Source organism: Epinephelus moara, chromosome 1, assembly GCF_006386435.1.
Source record: "Epinephelus moara isolate mb chromosome 1, YSFRI_EMoa_1.0, whole genome shotgun sequence".
In the NCBI taxonomy this organism is placed as follows: domain Eukaryota; kingdom Metazoa; phylum Chordata; class Actinopteri; order Perciformes; family Serranidae; genus Epinephelus; species Epinephelus moara.
In genome coordinates, this window is record NC_065506.1 from 32298148 (window position 1) to 32316631 (window position 18484).

Consider the following 18484-nt stretch of genomic DNA (forward strand, 5'->3'; position numbering starts at 1 on the left):
TCTACCACATATGAAATATTAAAATAAAAAAACATAATGCTTTTAGTTGCTAAAGTCACTTGTATGAAAGGAAACACAGGCATATTTGTATCCTTTTAATGCTATGTATTTGCTTTGAGTAAAATGAATGGGAAATGGGAAATGTTTATATGGGCGGAGCTTTGGTTTCACTTTCAGCTACTGTCACCAAGATTTTTTGTTTTGTTTTACTGCCACACAACCTAACATTCTGACTCAAAGGACTGATGAGCCTCTGAGAAGACACTGGTGACTCTTCTGGATCCCTAAGCGAAAATATTCATCACAATGACGGCGAAAATAGGCTTACTTCTGATTCTCCTGCTGACCTTGTTGACAGGTAAGACCTGATCCATAATAATTATATTAATTTTCCATCAATGTAAATTCAGACTATATGTGGTGTTAAATTTCAGCTTTCAAAGTGTGGCTAACCATCACCTCATCTACATCTATTGTTATTAAATTGATAGTCCTGCAAGAATATGCTAATAAGTAACTATACTTTCCTCCAGTATTTCCATTTTAAACTACCAAATTTCAGGGGAACATACTGTAGTGTTTACTCAACATTAATGTGACAGATGTAATTACTAGTTACTTTTTAGATTCAGACTCTGGTAAATGGTAAATGGACTGCTCCGACCACTCAGAGTGCTTTTTGCACTACATGTCACATTCACCCATTCACACACACATTCAGACACTGGTGGCCGAGTCCACCTGCTACTCAGTAACCTTTCACATGCACTCACACACCAATGGAACAGCCATCAGGAGCAATTTGGGGTTCAGTATCCTTTGACATGCCTGGAAGAGCCGGGGATCAAACTGCCCATCTTGACTAAACTACTGAACCTTATATAAAGTAGGCTAGGATATTAAAACTAGCTCCAGCTCCACCAACTACAACAGTTAAATGCTTATTACACATTGTTGCATCAGTATCAGCAAGCCTAATAGTATTACACTGACTTTAACTTTTGCTGTTAATACCTCTGTACAGGTTTTAGTAGGAGTTTTACATTGTTGTCATGGTATTTTTACCAGCGTCTTGAAAAGTCTTGAAAAATAATGAAAACAGAAACAAACACAACGTCATGTGCGATATGAATTCTTGGCCATGTACACTGATAATAGGCCTAATAATCAATCCTGAAGTGTTGTTGTCACCTTGAAGTTGCCAGGCAACCAGAGAAACTCAAATATTTTGTAACATTTGGACAGAGCTGAGCCACTGTTTCCCTCTGTTTCCAGTCTTTCTACTAAGCTCACCATGTCCTGACTGCAGCTTCATATTTATCATACATAATTATCTAGATTTTTACCACCATTTATTCACACCTGAGCAGCACTGACAGTGTTAATAGAGTCCCGTAGTACACAGGTAACAGTGTATCTTACCTTTTGTGAAACAATACAGCGCTGTATGACGTTTCTTGCAGGCTGACCCGGAAATTAGCGCTGCACTAGTTCCCTTGTCAAAAAACAAATGTTATTTTTCAGTTGGATTATTGCAGAAAATGAGCTCTGTGGTAAATAAACATTGATTATACTTACACGTCTTCGTCAGCAAGATAATCTCCACAACACCATCGTTATGATTTTTGAAGCATAAATGTAATCGCCAGAAATAAAAAAGCTAAGGTTAGGCTATAAACCAGAACAAGTGTGTTTTATTGGTTACTGTTTATGCCACTTATTATGCTTCTGTGCATTGATAGCTTTTTTATATATATATGATGTCTGACTGGGGAGGGTCACATATAAAGATATACATATATATATACTATATATAAGCTAGAAAAAGCTTTCAATTGGTTGCCTGCTGTTGAAAATGTCTGGCCCATTGATATTTTCTGGTTTTAAAATCTGGCCCAGTTGAATTTATAATTTAGCAGCACTGCAGTAGATCATCGTCTCATAATGGGTGTCAGTTTCAGCAAAAATGTGAATGAATTCTCTTATACTCTTATCTGGACCCAAGTCATGTTAATTATTATATTGCTAGTTATTTTTCTTCTATAGTCCTGGGAAGTACTGATAAAAATATGATATCAATCTTAATAAATGCATGTATTTAATAAATAATATTAAAAAGTCTTAATTTAATATTGAAAATTGAATTTGGTGGACACTGCAGACACCCTGTTTGCTTACATTTAATAATAAGAGGAATGACAATAGAGTCAGTGTAATGTGACAGGAACAAGACTCTATAATAAAAGAATAGGCAATAAAATATCTTAAGGAACAGATCCTCAGTTTCCAAAGATTGTCAGAGGTCATCAACAATTTGAATATTCGTAATATAAGAAAAGCTGACATGCTGAATAAAAAATGTTTCCAGTGTTGTTACAGTTTAGCTGTTATAATAATGTGCACATTCAAACTACCAATCCTACATTGTGAAATATCCATGCGATCATGAGATGTGTCAAATAGCACGAACAAAGCATTCATCATCAGACCAATAAGGAATTGGGAAATGGGATGTGGTCAGTTTGTAACGTAGTATTGTAGTTATGTCACATGAGTTCACGGTACAGAGTGATGCAGGAATGACTCCTAAAACCTGAAAATGAATTTTAGCACTCGTGGTTTCCTCGTCTCAAAGTCAGCAGATTTTTTTGAATGGGTTTAGTTAGATGCCTGAAATAAGGTCTGCGGCTAACACAAGCTTAAGAGACTGCCGTGTTTTGTTCTACGACATAAAATCTGTGAGCAAATACCCCATTCGTGAATTTTGAAACCTACATGTCCTAAAAAAAGGCGGTTGCGGTGGCGACATTGAAGTCTTGCGATTGCATTTATGCTTCAAAAATCATAAAAGTGATGTTTATTTGTGAAGATTATTCTGTTCTTTTCTTGTTCAGAGCTCATTTTCTGCAATAATCCAAAATCCAACTGAAAAATAACATTTGGTTTTTGACGAGGGAACCAGTGTGGCGCTATTTTCCGAGTCGGCCTATCCCAGCTGACACTAGGTGAGAGGCGGGGTACACCCTGGACAGGTTGCCAGACTATCACAGGGCTGACACTTAGTGACAGACAACCATTCATTCTCACATTCACACCTACGGCCAATTTAGAGTCACTAATTAACCTGCATGTCTTTGGACTGTGGGAGGAAGCCGGAGTACCTGGAGAAAACCCATACCGACATGGGGAGAACATGGGGCTCCCTCCTGGGATTGAACCAGGAACCAGCAGTAAAATGTCCATGAACAGACTTTTTTTTCTCAATATCCACAAACAATTTCATGTTAATTTTGCAAAATATATTAAAATTTACAACACTTGTTCACAGGTTTGTGTCCTCAGAGACCCAGAGACGTAAATGTCAAGGCAGGTGAGATGGTGGCGCTGTACTGCCGCCGTGACAGGAGGAATAATCATGGCGATGCTGGAGTGATCTGGAGAAGTTACACCACCCAGGAGATGAATTTGACCGCCATGTCATCAGCTGAGCAGACGCAGATGGGCCTGTTGGTTCATGGGAGGAGTCTCGTCATTCTCAGTGCTTCTGTAAAGCATCAGGGGAACTACTCATGCTCTCAGGGGTAAAGTCCAACAAACGATAAACAACATTCCTTTTTGTTGCTTGAGCATTTAAGGGGAACTATGGCCATTTTCAAAATTTGTATGTTATTCCTACGGTCTAAGACAGTCCAAAAATATCAGTAAACATGAACAACTCTCTCCAAAATCCCCAAACTAGAGTGCTTAAACTCAAATCTGTGATGTCATCCAGCATGAAGCTGGAGCTGCTCCATAGACAGTGAACCGGGAGAGATGTCACATGGCACTGAGAGCACCATTTCATTTCATCATTCATTGCCTGTGGAGCAGCTCCAGACTTTATACTTGATGACATCAGATGTTTGAGACTTAATTCTATGGCTTCTGGCTTTCTTACTTCATGTGGTTCCCCTTTAAAGAGTAAACTAGAGTCTGTCGCGGCACTAGCAGCTCTAGCAGCATGATTATCTGAACCAAATTTCATGGCAGTCCATCTAGAAGTTTCCAGTCCCAAAGACATTTCACTCAAAACCACAAGATTAAAAGTCAGAGAATCACCAGAGTCATTCAGGATGAATCCTGACTTTCTGGGAACGCTGAATGTCTGTGCAACACATCTTTTCTCAGCAATCCATCCAGTTTGTCTCTACCAAGGAGATGGACTAGCAGACAGTGCCATCCCTAGAGCAATGGCATGATTAAAAAGAGCTCTTACTCTCAGATTTGTCTCTCCATCCAGGCACTTCTGGTGTGATTTTGTTCTTTGTAGCATGAAACCTTGTCTCACATGAAGAGCCACTGCAGAATGTTTAAAATCTGAATGTGAAACCTTTATATTAACTTCTTCTTTGATGACATGACAGGGACGCCGGCAGCCAGTCCTGGTTCAGGCTGACAGTTTACACAACACAGAGAGAGGGTGAGGAGATGAGCCAGTACCCTCAAACCTGTTACGCACAAGAGGCCTGCACATTGTATTGCCCTGATGTTAATGTCCCTGCTGAAGGTATTCTAAATATTACCAGCAACGGCATAATATGGCGCAAGGTATGTAACTATGAGTGAGAATAAGATTTGATTGAGAAATAAGGAACTGCATCATGCTCAATTTCGTGCTTTAAAGCTAAGCTTTATGTTTCATCTTGTAGGTGGGCGAGTCATTGCCAATAGATGGTTACTTCTCACGTGTGGAAGAGAAAGACCAGGGTGCCTACACCTGCACCAGATCTTACCTGTATAATGCTCAAATATATAACAGGACCTTTACTGTGCTGCTTAACGTCAAACCAAAGGGTGAGAAAGAGCACTTCTTTCTATTCATGTTGATGTTCACAGACTTTAATATGTTTATTTGTGTTACATGTTTCCTGTTTTTGTGGCACAGAAAAATCTGGAACGCCAGTAATACTTTCACCACTCGGTGGTGATGTCTTTCATGTAGATTTAGGTGAGTTATATGTCCTATTTTGTAGATGCATTCACGTGTATACACACGGCTATTATGACAAGTGAAAGTAACAAAAATTATTTTGAAAAATGTAGGTTATGAAAATGCATGTGAATTGAAAAACTGAGATGTAAACATTGATGTTAAAAAATAGTGATAAATTATCAAGAGATTTGATTAATTTGTCTACCATTCATCATTCACAACATCCAAGTGGGAAAACACACTGACTAACTGTTGAAGGTTTTGGCTCTCACAGGGAAACTTTGCGGATTTTCAACCAGCTATGTGTCACTGCAGTGTGTGCAGACGAACGGTGTTTCTTTCCTCACCAGAGCTCCTGGCTCATCCGCTGAGGTTATGAGACAATGGGCCCCTAGGCACAGATATGCAAAGGGCCCCACCACCTCTTCTACATAGGCGCAAGACACAAAGACTATGTAGTGGTTTGGGTCTCTTTGTCGTTACGCATCATGTAATGGTTTTGCATCTCTATGTGGTCAGTTTGCCTCTCCTTGTGCTGGTTTTGTGTCTCTTTGAAGTCATGTTGTGTCTCTTTTGGCTCGTTTTGACTCGTTCGGTTCTTGTTAATGTCCATTCATCCATCCATTCATTTTCATCCCCTTATCCAAGGCCGAGTTGAGGGGGCAGCAGGCCAAGCAAGGTACCTCAGACGTCCCTCTCCCCAGTAACGTTTTCCAGCTCCTCCTGGGGGACCCCAAGGCGTTCCCAGGCCAAATGATATATGTAATCCCTCCAGTGTGTCTGCCCCAGAGCCACCCCCGTGGGAGCCGCCCAGGATCAGATGCCGGAACCACTTCAACTGACCCCTTTGATGCGAAGGAGCAGCGGCTCTACTACGAGTTCCCTGTGGATGTCCAAGCTCCTCACCCTATCTCTGAGGCCCAATCCATGGCTTCAGATTTGGACTTGTTAATGTGCATAACATTTTGCTAGTGAAGGCCAGGGGACACCTTGGGCCTCTGGGCCTGTGCCCGGTAGTTCTGTTCAGTAATGCAGCCATGGTTGTGAATGATGAATGACAGATGGGGAAAATGATTAAACATGGCTCTGTTTTTATCATATCACAGCTGTTTTAATCAAATAGGGTATGAATTAATTAAATTACATAATAACCTCCATTTGTATCATTCAATTTTTGTACTGCTGCCACTCCTCACAGACTATAGCTTAAAAAAATATAAACTGCGTTAACTCTGCTTTTTCTAGGCTCAACAAAGGTGATTGATTGTGAAGGTGTCATGTATTCAGACTTTGATGACATGTTCTGGTACAGCGGGGGGCGGTACAGAGAGTCATTTGTAAAGAAAAACAACAGCTTTCCAGTTTTCTACAATACAACACGGTAAAGATTTTGTATGAGAAAAAAAGTTTGGAAGTGCAAATGTTAAACACGGCCACATTTACACACATGCACATTATAGCTAACAGTCGTCTTTCTGGATTTTTCTTTTTTCTTTCCTTTTCTTTACAGGGAAAAGAATGCTGGAGAAATAAAGATGACAGCATCTCTCGTCTTCAATAAAGTGTCAGAGGAGGATTTATCAAAAAATTACACCTGTAAACTTGCATCTGTGTCTGGACACTCAAGCTCTGTCACCATCACTTTGGCCCAAAAAAGTATGTAAGATGTATGGAATTGCTATTGTATATGTATTATTCCAGAGGTGTTGTGTACGATTTATGATACTAAAGCTTGAACCAGTTCAACTGAACTGTACTTGATAATCACATCTCCAATTAACACACATTTAAATTATGAGGAAGTTTCATCTGCTGTCTGCTACTTTAAATACATTTTAAGAGTTATTTGTCCTTTATACGCCTACAGCACCTCCTTCCTCTTTCTCCCTGGCTCTCAGCATTCTCTGTGTCGTGGTGGTGATGGTGATCATTGTAGCAGTTGTTGTTATTGTGAAGCTATCCGGGTCCAAGATCTGGCCTACTGCACACCACCCATGCAGCCTTTGTGGAGCATCAGACCCACTTGATCCAAGCCTGAGTCACAATTAAAATATCGTGTCAATATTTTAGTATAATACATATATATTTAGCTCACACTGGAAGATGACTCACTGCTGTCATACTATGCTTTATATAACAGAAATATATTTTTAAAGAAATAATTTTTTAATGTTTACATATTTGAAGGTTTTGTTGGGATTTATAATTTACCTTAACACTGTTTTTTAAGATCCTCTACCTCACTGTTTTCCTTCTCATATGTTCTCCATCCTTTCACCTCTGTAACTTTTTTCGCCTGCCACTCCATATGTCATAAGAATATAATGCCCTAGTGTAGTGGTGCCCCCTCCTGGTGAGCTCCAGCACTGCAAATATTCCATCTGATCATGAGCTCTTGATGGTTGGACACATCTCATTGAGGGAAAAGCTTCTTTTCACGGCACACATTTTGACTTGACCTCATATAAGCTTATATTTCAACCCCTAGACATATTTTGAATGTGGATAGGGCAAGTATCTTTATCTCTTATTTATTTATATATTTATTCATTAAAAATGATCATTTTACATCATTTTCAGAATTTGTTTCATGTTTTTTTTTTAATTTTTTATTATTATTTTTTTTTTTAGCTCAGAACAAGGTGCCTCAACCATCCCAGGGAGGTGGAATTCTGGGAAAATGCACTCCTTGTACATTCACAAGTTTGGGTAAAGCAAAATATGTGTTCTGAGTTTGTCACTCCACAAAAAAAAAAGCATAACCACCCAGCCAAAGTTGAGTGATTAAAATAAATGGCAAGTAAATAAAATTAGGTTTCAAAATTGTGAAATAATCAGTAGTATTCTCTGCTGAGACGCTCTTGAAGAGCAAGAGCCACTCCAAAGCGACAGACTCTCGTTCAGCAGCTCACGGCAGCTAACATTAACTCAGAGCACACACCTACAGCAGTGAGCAGTAACTGTCTAAAGGTACGTCGGTGATGGTCATTTTGCCTGGGGTTATATGATTGTGGCATTTAACAGTTATTTATTCATGTATGTATTAGACCAGGGGTGTCAAACTCATTTTAGTTCATGGGCCACATACAGCGCAATTTGATCTCACATGGGCCGGACCAGTAAAACCATTGCATAATAATCTCTACATAACAAAGCCTTTAAATATGTACCTCTCTTTTAGTGTAATGAAGTAACATTACAGGCAGCTTACACCCTGAAAACATTGACAATAAATAAATAATCCATAAACAAAATCAATGATGAACAGCCTGAGTTAAAACCTAAAAGATGACAGAAAAATAAGTGCCATTTCAATAATATATCTGTTTTTCAGCAAACTCACCCTCAGAGTGCCACTTTGATGCTGTTTCATCGGCAATAAGGTAGCTAGCTAGCTTTCACAGCTGCAATGCCGATCTCTCAACTAAAACTAAAACCAAACTTGTTTCCTCAAACCTGCTGACAATTAAATTTATCTTTTCTCTTAGTTGTCCTTGCAAGTTGTTGCATTTTTGCTGTCATGAGTTTGATAGTGGTGCTAAATACAATATTTCTTATGCACTGAAAGGTGCTGCGAGCATACCAAGCTCACTGGCTTCCCATTTACCTCTGTCGGAAAATCAGAGTTAGTTTATTTGGACAAATAGTAATAGTAGTGCATTTAATTGAAAAAGTAGAGTTAATGACTTCTCTGCAATTTTAACTTGAAATTTATTGAGTGGGCCGTTTCACACATGGGGTGAGCTAAATGACTCTGATCCGTTAGTAGTAGCATAATTCTATATAGTAGAGGTGGGGTTATGATAGGATGGTGTCTGTGCATCATAAGATTTCAGGCCTGCCCAGAAAATCCTGGGCACAGGAACTCCACAATGCAAATTGACACTGTTCACAGACACAGTATTTTCTAGCATGTATAATGTATTTAGAAAGAAATGATTAATTCTTCTTGAACAAAACTGTGCCTTTTCACATTTCGGTTACCCTCGAAAAAACTTGATAGCAGCACTTGATAAATTGTTAGCAGACATGTGTAGTTCTGTTCAGGGATCATATCATTTTTTTTACTGTCCAAGTAGTCTGTGTGTAATGGAAAGTTATTATGTGTCGATATAAAAGTGTCCCAGCCGACCCCACTCTCACCCGCTGCGAGTACTGAGTGGAAATGTGAGCCGCCAAACGGAAATGGAAACCTAACTAATTTCCCGCATAAAGGTCATGCAGAGTACCACTCAGTCTGTGAAAGCAGTTAGTGGCTGTGGAGAAGCTTCGTCAAGTCTCTAAAGATAACCCTCAGTGATTTAGTCAGTGAAAAGATTCTCTCAGTTGCATTGTGGGAAGCGTGTAAAATCCAATGTCTTTTTGCATTTGTTTTTTCTACATGTGCTTTAATTTATCTGTATATGTATATATGTACACATGTATGTATATATATGTGATGTGTATTTATTTTTTTAACTTTTTATCTTTGTATTTCGATACTTGTATGTGCGATATGGATATGTTTTTTATCTTTATATTTCTATATTTGTAAGGCAAGGCAAGTTTATTTGTAGAGCACAATTCGTACACAAAGTAATTCAAAGTGCTTTACAGAACAAGAAAATGCATTAAAATCACAATACAAAATAAAAACATAAATAATCATTATAAAATGAACTTTAAAAGAGAAGAGTGCAGATAAGATCCTTTCAGTCATATGCACAGTGAAATAGAGCTGTTTTGAGCCTAGATTTGAACATTGTCAGAGTAGAGGGCTGTCTCACATCTTCAGAAAGACTGTTCCAGATTTTAGCTGCATAAAACTGGAATCCTGATTCCCCATGTTTAGTCCTGACTCTGGGCACCAGCAGGGTTTGTAAGTGTATGATGGCACCTTGGGGCTGGGAGAAAGCGCAGTTTCGTTGCCATGTACCATTAAAGATATCTCTGCCGCTATTTGGCTCTTGTGAGTCCCCTGACTTTATGGAAGTGCAACACTATATTCCCGGACTACTTTAAAGCTTTGAGGTTTTGCCTTGTCACACCTTACTGTAAAATGAAGCTGTGTCCAGTTTGTCTTTTGGTTGTTACAAGTTTACCCAAAGAGCATGTTTAAGTCAATGTACCGGCAACAGTCGTGGACTCAAGCATTATGTTTTCAGGTTGTCCATACGCCCGTCTCATTCTTGTGAATGCAATGTCTCAGGAGCCCCTTGAAAGAATTTGTTGACTTAATGATGAACTGATTTGACTTTTTGTGGTTAGCAGTCAAAGGTCAGAGGCCACTGTGACCTCACAAACGTGGTTTTGGCCATAACTCTAGAATTTATACACTAGTCATGACAAAATATCACACAAATGTCCAATATGATAAAGTAATGACATTTTATGTCCAAAAGGTCAACTTTACTGTGACATCCTAATGTTCTGAAAAATCACTTTTCTGGACATTATTCAACGCCATAACTCAGGAACAAAAGGGAAGACATTTAGTCAGATAGTGAATTGGTGACACTAACTTTGGGTGTCCATCTTGAAACTTTGCTGACATAGCGGTCTTCTGTGTTGTCGGTTTGAAATGCATGTGTTGGCACTACGGTGACAATTAATGTGACACTCTTCCTTGAGTTTCACTTTTCATCATTGTGGTTTAACATGACTGGGGAAGGGTTCAACTCAGCAGAACTGCTTGTGAAGGCTGCGTGACCACAGTGAGATTTTGACGACACTCTTGAATGTTTGGTGTGCAAAGCTGCAGGCTGTCATGATGGTGAAAGTGCTTCTGCTCCCTCTGTGTTTCTTCTTTGCATCACTAACAGGTAAGAGAAGAGGTAAACATTCAGTGTTACGTGTCATTTGGGTTCATTGGACAGACAGACAGATAGATAGATAGACCGACAGAGCTTATTTTACTTTATATACTGCTGGGTAGCTTGTGAATTCTGTCCTACAGGAAACAATAAAGTCTTATCTTAACACATAGTAATACATCATAATTTATTTTGTGATTATATTCTGTCGTTATTAATGTGAATCTGCAAAATGACCAGTTACTAAAGTCATCAAATAAATCTAGTGGAGGAAAAAGTACAAGATTTGCCTCTGAAGTTTAAAGTAGCAGAAAAGGGAAATGCTCAGAAAAAGTACCTCAAAATTGTACTTGAGTAGAGTACTTGTGTAAATTTAGATCAAATCATAGATATTAAGCATCATGCAAATATTACATAATTAAAATTTTAAATGCATCAGAACATATCTGTCTATCTTAATGCACTGGACTCGTGCTGACTCCCACAAATGACTAATTTTCCATCAAACTGAAATCACAAGATACCAAAAAATAAGGATGTGGTTAAGAACACTCACTTTCAACACTTTACAGCAGCCAAGCACATGCTGTTTAACCAATGATTCAGTATGAGGTGTTACCAGAGCAGACAGTAATGATATCCACAAACAAGTTCATGTCAATTTTACAATATACACTCAAATTTACAACACTTGTTCACAGGTGTGTGTTGTCAGAGACCCAGAGACGTAAATGTCAAGGCAGGTGAGATGGTGGCGCTGTACTGCCGCAGTGACAGGAGGAATAATCATGCTGAAGTGATCTGGAGAAGTTACACCACCCAGGAGATGAATTTGACCGCCATGCCATCAGCTGAGCAGACGCAGACAGGCCTGTTGGTTCATGGGAGGAGTCTCGTGATTCTCAGTGCTTCTATAAAGCATCAGGGGAACTACTCGTGCTCTCAGGGGTAAAGTCCAACAAACGATAAACAACATTCCTCTATTACAAGGCGGCAAAATTCCATGAAACCACATCTAAACTGTTTTTATTCCTGAGACTGACATTGACCAAGACTAAAAGGGCCATAAATAGTTCGGGCATGTAAACAGGATTTACTCCAGAGGGATTATTTTGGTTAGGATCACTGATGAATAAGGTTTTACATTAGTAATTTCTAATAGTAGCGTAGTGGATAGTGCCTGCGCCCCATGTATAGAGGTGATGCCTCGCTGCAGCGGTCGCAAGTTCGACTCCAGCTTGCAACCCTTTGCTGCATGTTGTCCCCCCACTCTCTCTCTCTCCCCCATTTCACACACTATCCTGTCCATTAAAGGCAAGAAGCCCAAAAAATTATCTTTGGCAGTCCATCTAGAAGTTTCCACTCCCAAAGACATTTCACTCAAAACCACAAGATTAAAAGTCAGAGAATCACCAGAGTCATTCAGGATGAATCCTGACTTTCTGGGAACGCTGAATGTCTGTGCAACATTTCTTTTCTCAGCAATCCATCCAGTTTGTCTCTACCAAGGAGATGGACTAGCAGACAGTGCCATCCCTAGAGCAATGGCATGATTTAAAGGAGCTCTTATTCTCAGATTTGTCTCTCCATCCAGGCACTTCTGGTGTGATTTTGTTCTTTGCAGCATGAAACCTTGTCTCACATGAAGAGCCACTGCAGAATGTTTAAAATCTGAATGTGAAACCTTTATATTAACTTCTTCTTTGATGACATGACAGGGACGCCGGCAGCCAGTCCTGGTTCAGGCTGACAGTTTACACAACACAGAGAGAGGGTGAGGAGATGAGCCAGTACCTTCAAACCTGTTACGCACAAGAGGCCTGCACATTGTGCGCATATTGTGATGTTAATGTCCCTGCTGAAGGTATTCTAAATATTACCAGCAACGGCATAATATGGCGCAAGGTATGTAACTATGAGTGAGAATAAGATTTGATTGAGAAATAAGGAACTGCATCATGCTCAATTTCGTGCTTTAAAGCTAAGCTTTATGTTTCATCTTGTAGGTGGGCGAGTCATTGCCAATAGATGGTTACTTCTCACGTGTGGAAGAGAAAGACCAGGGTGCCTACACCTGCACCAGATCTTACCTGTATAATGCTCAAATATATAACAGGACCTTTACTGTGCTGCTTGACGTCAAACCAAAGGGTGAGAAAGAGCACTTCTTTCTATTCATGTTGATGTTCACAGACTTTAATATGTTTATTTGTGTTACATGTTTCCTGTTTTTGTGGCACAAAAAATCTGGAATGCCAGTAATACTTTCACCACTCGGTGGTGATGTCTTTCATGTAGATTTAGGTGAGTTATATGTCCTATTTTGTAGATGCATTCACGTGTATACACACAGCTATATATATACCTATATAATGCTCAAATATATAACAGGACCTTTACTGTGGTGCTTGATGTCAAACCAAAGGGTGAGAAAGCGCACATTTTGTATTTGTATTCATGTGTTGAAAAAAGATATAAAATGTTTTCTCCTTTTTTTGCACAGAAAAAGCGAAATATCCGAGCATCACTAAACCAAACAAGGGTGATAACTTTACTGTAGATTTGGGTGAGCTTCAATGAAGCGTCAACACACACACTAAGATTTACATACAAGCATTTACTGTCTTTCTGAATTACACTCTGTAGATCTCATGTAAGCCCCTGTGTTTCTAGGCTCAACAAAGGTGATTGATTGTGAAGGTGTCATGTATTCAGACTTTGATGACATGTTCTGGTACAGCGGGGGGCGGTACGGGGAGTCATTTGTAAAGAAAAACAACAGCTTTCCAGTTTTCTACAATATAACACGGTAAAGATTTTGTATGAGAAAAAAAGTTTGGAAGTGCAAATGTTAAACGCAGCCACATTTACACACATGCACATTATAGCTAACAGTCGTCTTTCTGGACTTTTCTTTTTCCTTTCCTTTTCTTTACAGGGAAAAGAATGCTGGAGAAATAAAGATGACAGCATCTCTCGTCTTCAAAAAAGTGTCAGAGGAGGATTTATCAAAAAATTACACCTGTAAACTTGCATCTGTGTCTGGACACTCAAGCTCTGTCACCATCACTTTGGCCCAAAAACGTATGTAAGATATATTGGTAGAGCTTCGGTTTTAGCTTTGCTGCTATTGTATATGCATTTTTCCAGAGGTGCTGTGTACTATTTACTATACTAAAGCTCCAACCAGTTCAACTGATGATCCCAGGATGCACTTAATTGTACTTGATAATCACATCTCCAATTAACACACATTTAAATGATGAGGAAGTTTCATCTGCTGTCTGCTACTTTAAATAAATTAAATTTAGTTACTTGTCCTTTATACGCCTGCAGCATCTCCTTCCTTCTTCTCCCTGGCTCTCAGCATTCTCTGTGTCGGGGTTGCGATTGTTGTAACAGTTGTTTAGTCGTCAAAAAAGTGATAGAGGAGGATCTATTTAAAAAACAAAAACACATGTAAACTTGAAACTGCATCTGGACACACAAACGTCACCATTGCCTTGACTCAAAAGCGTATGTTGGATGGATGGATAGATTTTTGAGTGGGGCTGCAGTTAATCATTTTTGGACAACTATCATTTTTATCATTTTTGGGTTCATGAATTGGAATGTCGTCATTTTTAAGTCTGTTATGAGTGTTTTAATTAGTAATACATTTATTCTCTCCCTACATTTTCTACAGCTCGCCCTTCTTATGTGTCCCTGGCTGTTGCCTTTTCCAGCATTACGGTGGTGATGGTTTTGACAGTACTTATCTACGTGAGGTTCAAAATCGACATCACTCTGTTCCTAAGAGACACTCTTGGCTGCCATAGCAGCACCTCAGGTGGGAATCATGTTTTTGGTTTACTAACAACTTGTGTTCAAGGTAAGGCTCCACCCGAAGAATAACCATTTGTGTATCAATTACTTACCGTGTGTTACCTCAAATTCAGGAAGGAAAATGTTTTTCTCTCATGCCTCTACAGTAAACGGAGAATCCAAAAAAGGCAAACATTCATAATGAGCTGAAGTCAACAACTACAAAACTAGGCGGCATGGTGGTGCAGTGGATAGCATTGTTGCCTCACAGCTAGAGGTTCCTGGTGCAAACCAAGGGTAGGGGAACCCTTCTGTGTGGAGTTTGTATGTTCTCCCCGTGTCAGCGTGGGTTCTCTCCGGGTACTTCCTAATGTCCGTGACATGTAGATTAATTGGTGACTAGGTGTGAATGTGAGTGTGAATGGTTGTCTGTGTCTATGTGTCAGCCCTGTGATAGTCTGGTGACCTGTCCAGGGTGTACTCCGCTTCTCACCCAATGCCAGCTGGGATAGGCTCCAACCCGCCCGGGGCTCCTTAAGAGGATAAGCGGTTAGAAAATGGATGGATGGCATCACGGTTTTAAAACATGCCAGTATTGGTGTCATGCATGGACAAGTAGCATGTCTGGGCACATGTGTGCATTTTAAGGCCCAGACACACCAGAACTGACATCAAAGAACTAGTGGCGATGAAGGCTGATTGTTCACCTCACATCGCCTGTGTCTTAGCCTAAAAGTTGTGCTTGAGCACGCCTCAAAGACCACAGCCAATAGCCAACTAGCACGTATGTTCTGCGTCTGCGTGAGAGGACATACTCTCCATACCAACAGGCAGCAGTCGTCTGTATACGCCGTTCAAAAAGAGAAACCAGAGGACCGGTATGACGGATTCAAGACGCTAGTTAGCCAGTTAGCACATTAACCCTCAGTTTAGTATGTCAGCGCCCTTAACTCTGCTCATGCGGAGCTCATGCACACAGGCATGCACAGACTTGCTCAGAGTGTAGCACTTGTGGGCAGAAGTGTGATCAGCCATACTATTTTAGCAAAAATGCATGTGTTTGGGAAGAACTGAGCATACGACTGGATAAATTAGACTTGGATTATACTGCAGGAGTTGTGTGAAAGTTTCTAAAAGAATGTTTTGATATAGTTTTGCTGTTGTTTAATGTGATCCCCATTTACGTCGGTTCATGAAGAATGGTCACCTTTTTTGGATTCTCTGTTCACAGTGGAGGCATGTGAGAAAAACAAAGTTTTCCTCATGAATTCAACATAACACAGTGAGTAACTGAACGTAAGTTTTCTTTTCAACACATTCTCACTCCGACGTTGTGACATATTGACTTTTTGGTCATGGATCTTCCACATCCACAAACGACGTGCAAGGTACCCTGGGTGCATTGGTTGTTGTCGTTGTCGTTCTGGGACACCGTGTCAAGTTCTGCCTGTCTTCTTTCAAAATACACTTCCTTTTTTTTAAAGGAAATTTTACATTTTCGTACAGTCTCTGTACATTGGTACAACACTGTAAATTGATTTTGCGTGGTTGAAAGAACAGGGTTTGGCTTTAGAATCTTACAGGACGCGAACACAGCTCTCTCGGGTGAAAGTCAGTGTTTATTGGACCCATCTGCCTACCCCACTCGGACTTTTGTGGCCTTAACTTTCGTCCTTGTCCCGCCGCGTTTCCTCCTGACACTGTTGGGCGCTGTTAAACTATAACGGCAACTGGCCACATATATGCTGATGTTAAAGGACAGCTTTTTTCATTGGTTTCTGATGCCACAAGTCACTGCCCAAGCGACAGATTTCGACGACTTCGGAGTGAGACCTGGCTCTTCTTTCAGGAAGGACATAGCAGTGACAAATCTGTTGTTTTTTGTTGTCTGCTTAGATGGAAAGAGCTATGACGCCTTTTTGATGTGTTACAAGAGCGACACAGATGCAGGACTAAATGCTCATGACAGAAGATGGCTGGAAAGCGTTTTGGAGGAAGAGTTTGGTTACCGTCTCTGCCTTTATGATCGTGACGTCTTGCCAGGGAAAGGTATGTATTTCAGACATACTTAAAATAAAAATCTACCTTAAAATCCTAAGGAATATAAATAATATTAAATCTGAACTCTGGTTGGTTGCAGCTGTAGCGGAGGCAGTGCTGGACAGTATAGAGCAGAGTCGCACCATGGTTTTGATTCCCACCTCTCCAGATCTCGGTCCAGGCTCTGGCCTGCTGAGTGCAATCCATGCAGCCCTTGTGGAGCGGCAGACTCGCTTGGTTTTCATCAAAACTGAGGCAACAGAAGTGCAGAAATCTGGTTCGTTACCAGAGGCCTTAAAGCTTCTTAGCGAAGCTGGAGACTGTGTCACATGGAAAGGCAAAAGCTCCATGCGGTCCTCCTCCTCCTTCTGGAAGCAGCTACGTTATTACCTACCTGCCCCACAGCAGCATGCACCACAAATAAGGCTTTCAACTCAAACGATCTAGGATGTTAACTAGTTTAAAGTGTTGAGCCATGTCAGAATTCATAGCTTATATCTATTTTCAGTATATGACTGAAGACGATAGATTTTTCCCAATTTTATTTGTGTGAGAAGATCGACAATCAGAGTTTAAATGTGTAAACTGTAAACAACTTCCACAAATACAAAGTGCAGAATTAAAGAATTAAAATGTATACATAAAAACTGAATTCACTGGATTTACTGACTTTATTTTAATACGTTTCCTGCTATGCCGCTGTGTTTATGCAAGTATTCTATGGGAAACATTAACATACAATTATTTAAATATATGTACTGTCACTGTCATGCTGCTCTTCATCCTCGTTCATTTCCTCTATCACTGCATGTACTGTACCATAAAATGTGTTTCTGTGATGCCCTAAAGCATGTCTGAACTGTATTTCAAAAATAAATTGTATTTTACACCTACATTCATTAATATTTCTTTAATATTAAAATCTACTGAGAATTATGACCAGACTTTTTGTTTTGTCTTTACTAACTGTACTTTCAGCACAATAATACACATACTATATGGCTGAGTCTGTAACCATACTGTGCGATGCAAAGAGACAGACTGGCTGATTTTACATTATTGTAGTAGTATAGTATAGAAGTATAGATATTGCACAGTTTAACAATAAAAAGACAGGAGAAAAGAAATTAAAAGTTAAAACATTGTGACATTGTGAGAAGCCTAAATGACTTACGAAGATACCTCCCCTATTAAATAACAACAATCATACATAAAGCAAAGACTGTATAATGAACAAGAGTTCCAGACTGAGAGGTAACTGTAAAAGCTGTACAATTTACAAAAAAATGTGTTTACAAGCTGAAATGCATTACAAATAAATCAAAAAATAGTCTTTGCAAATAAGAGTCCTTTTCAGATGTTTCTGGAATAACGATAATGTAGATGATGATGTAGAGATAGAAGTAGGTTGTTCCAAAGATACGGTCCTCTGTATTTCAGTGAAAGTTTTGAGTGAGATGCACATAGTGTATTGTATTGTATTGAATATGCAAGTCTTCTGAAGAGAGAAACAGATGATTTGCATTTTAAGCAAAGCTAGTCACTCTCAAACATTTCTTTTGAACTCAAAGAATCTTATTGAGATATCACCAGTAAAAACAGTTCAAACAAACATAGCAGCGACCAGTAAGAGCTCAGTAAAATTTTTACTTCATTAGAAGCAAAGGAAGAGAGACCTGTTACAGCAGAGAAGGAGATGTAGGCCAGATTGTATGCTGAGATTAGAATCTAGGTCAGTGAAAGTACAGGTACGCCCCAGAAAATTAACCACAGCTTAAAGCAGCAAGCATGTGCACCATGCGTTCAGTCTCTTAATTTAGACTTTAAAACTGTATTTGTGTTTCACTTTAGTATTCTCATCTGAATATCATATCAA

The 18484-nt window shown here is 39.6% G+C and overlaps 1 protein-coding gene across 5 annotated transcripts; it reads left to right on the top strand.

The window, feature by feature from the left end:
- Positions 1–222: 222 nt before the first annotated feature.
- LOC126396326 (interleukin-18 receptor 1-like) lies at positions 223–17511 on the top strand. Of its 5 annotated transcripts, none has more exons than XM_050054323.1 (10): positions 223–358; positions 3329–3581; positions 4404–4587; positions 4689–4833; positions 4925–4987; positions 13438–13573; positions 13703–13848; positions 14450–14593; positions 16465–16617; positions 16709–17511. In XM_050054323.1, exons 1-10 carry the CDS (start codon positions 307–309, stop codon positions 17053–17055), a joined length of 1623 nt encoding a protein of 540 aa, XP_049910280.1. In that variant the 5' UTR covers positions 223–306; the 3' UTR covers positions 17056–17511. The 5 variants fall into 5 exon arrangements, with proteins under 5 accessions (XP_049910280.1, XP_049910288.1, XP_049910264.1 ...); XM_050054331.1 differs by lacking the exons at positions 4689–4833; positions 4925–4987 and adding exons at positions 12771–12915; positions 13268–13330; XM_050054307.1 differs by lacking the exons at positions 4404–4587; positions 4689–4833; positions 4925–4987 and adding exons at positions 12483–12669; positions 12771–12915; positions 13268–13330.
- Positions 17512–18484: the final 973 nt, after the last annotated feature.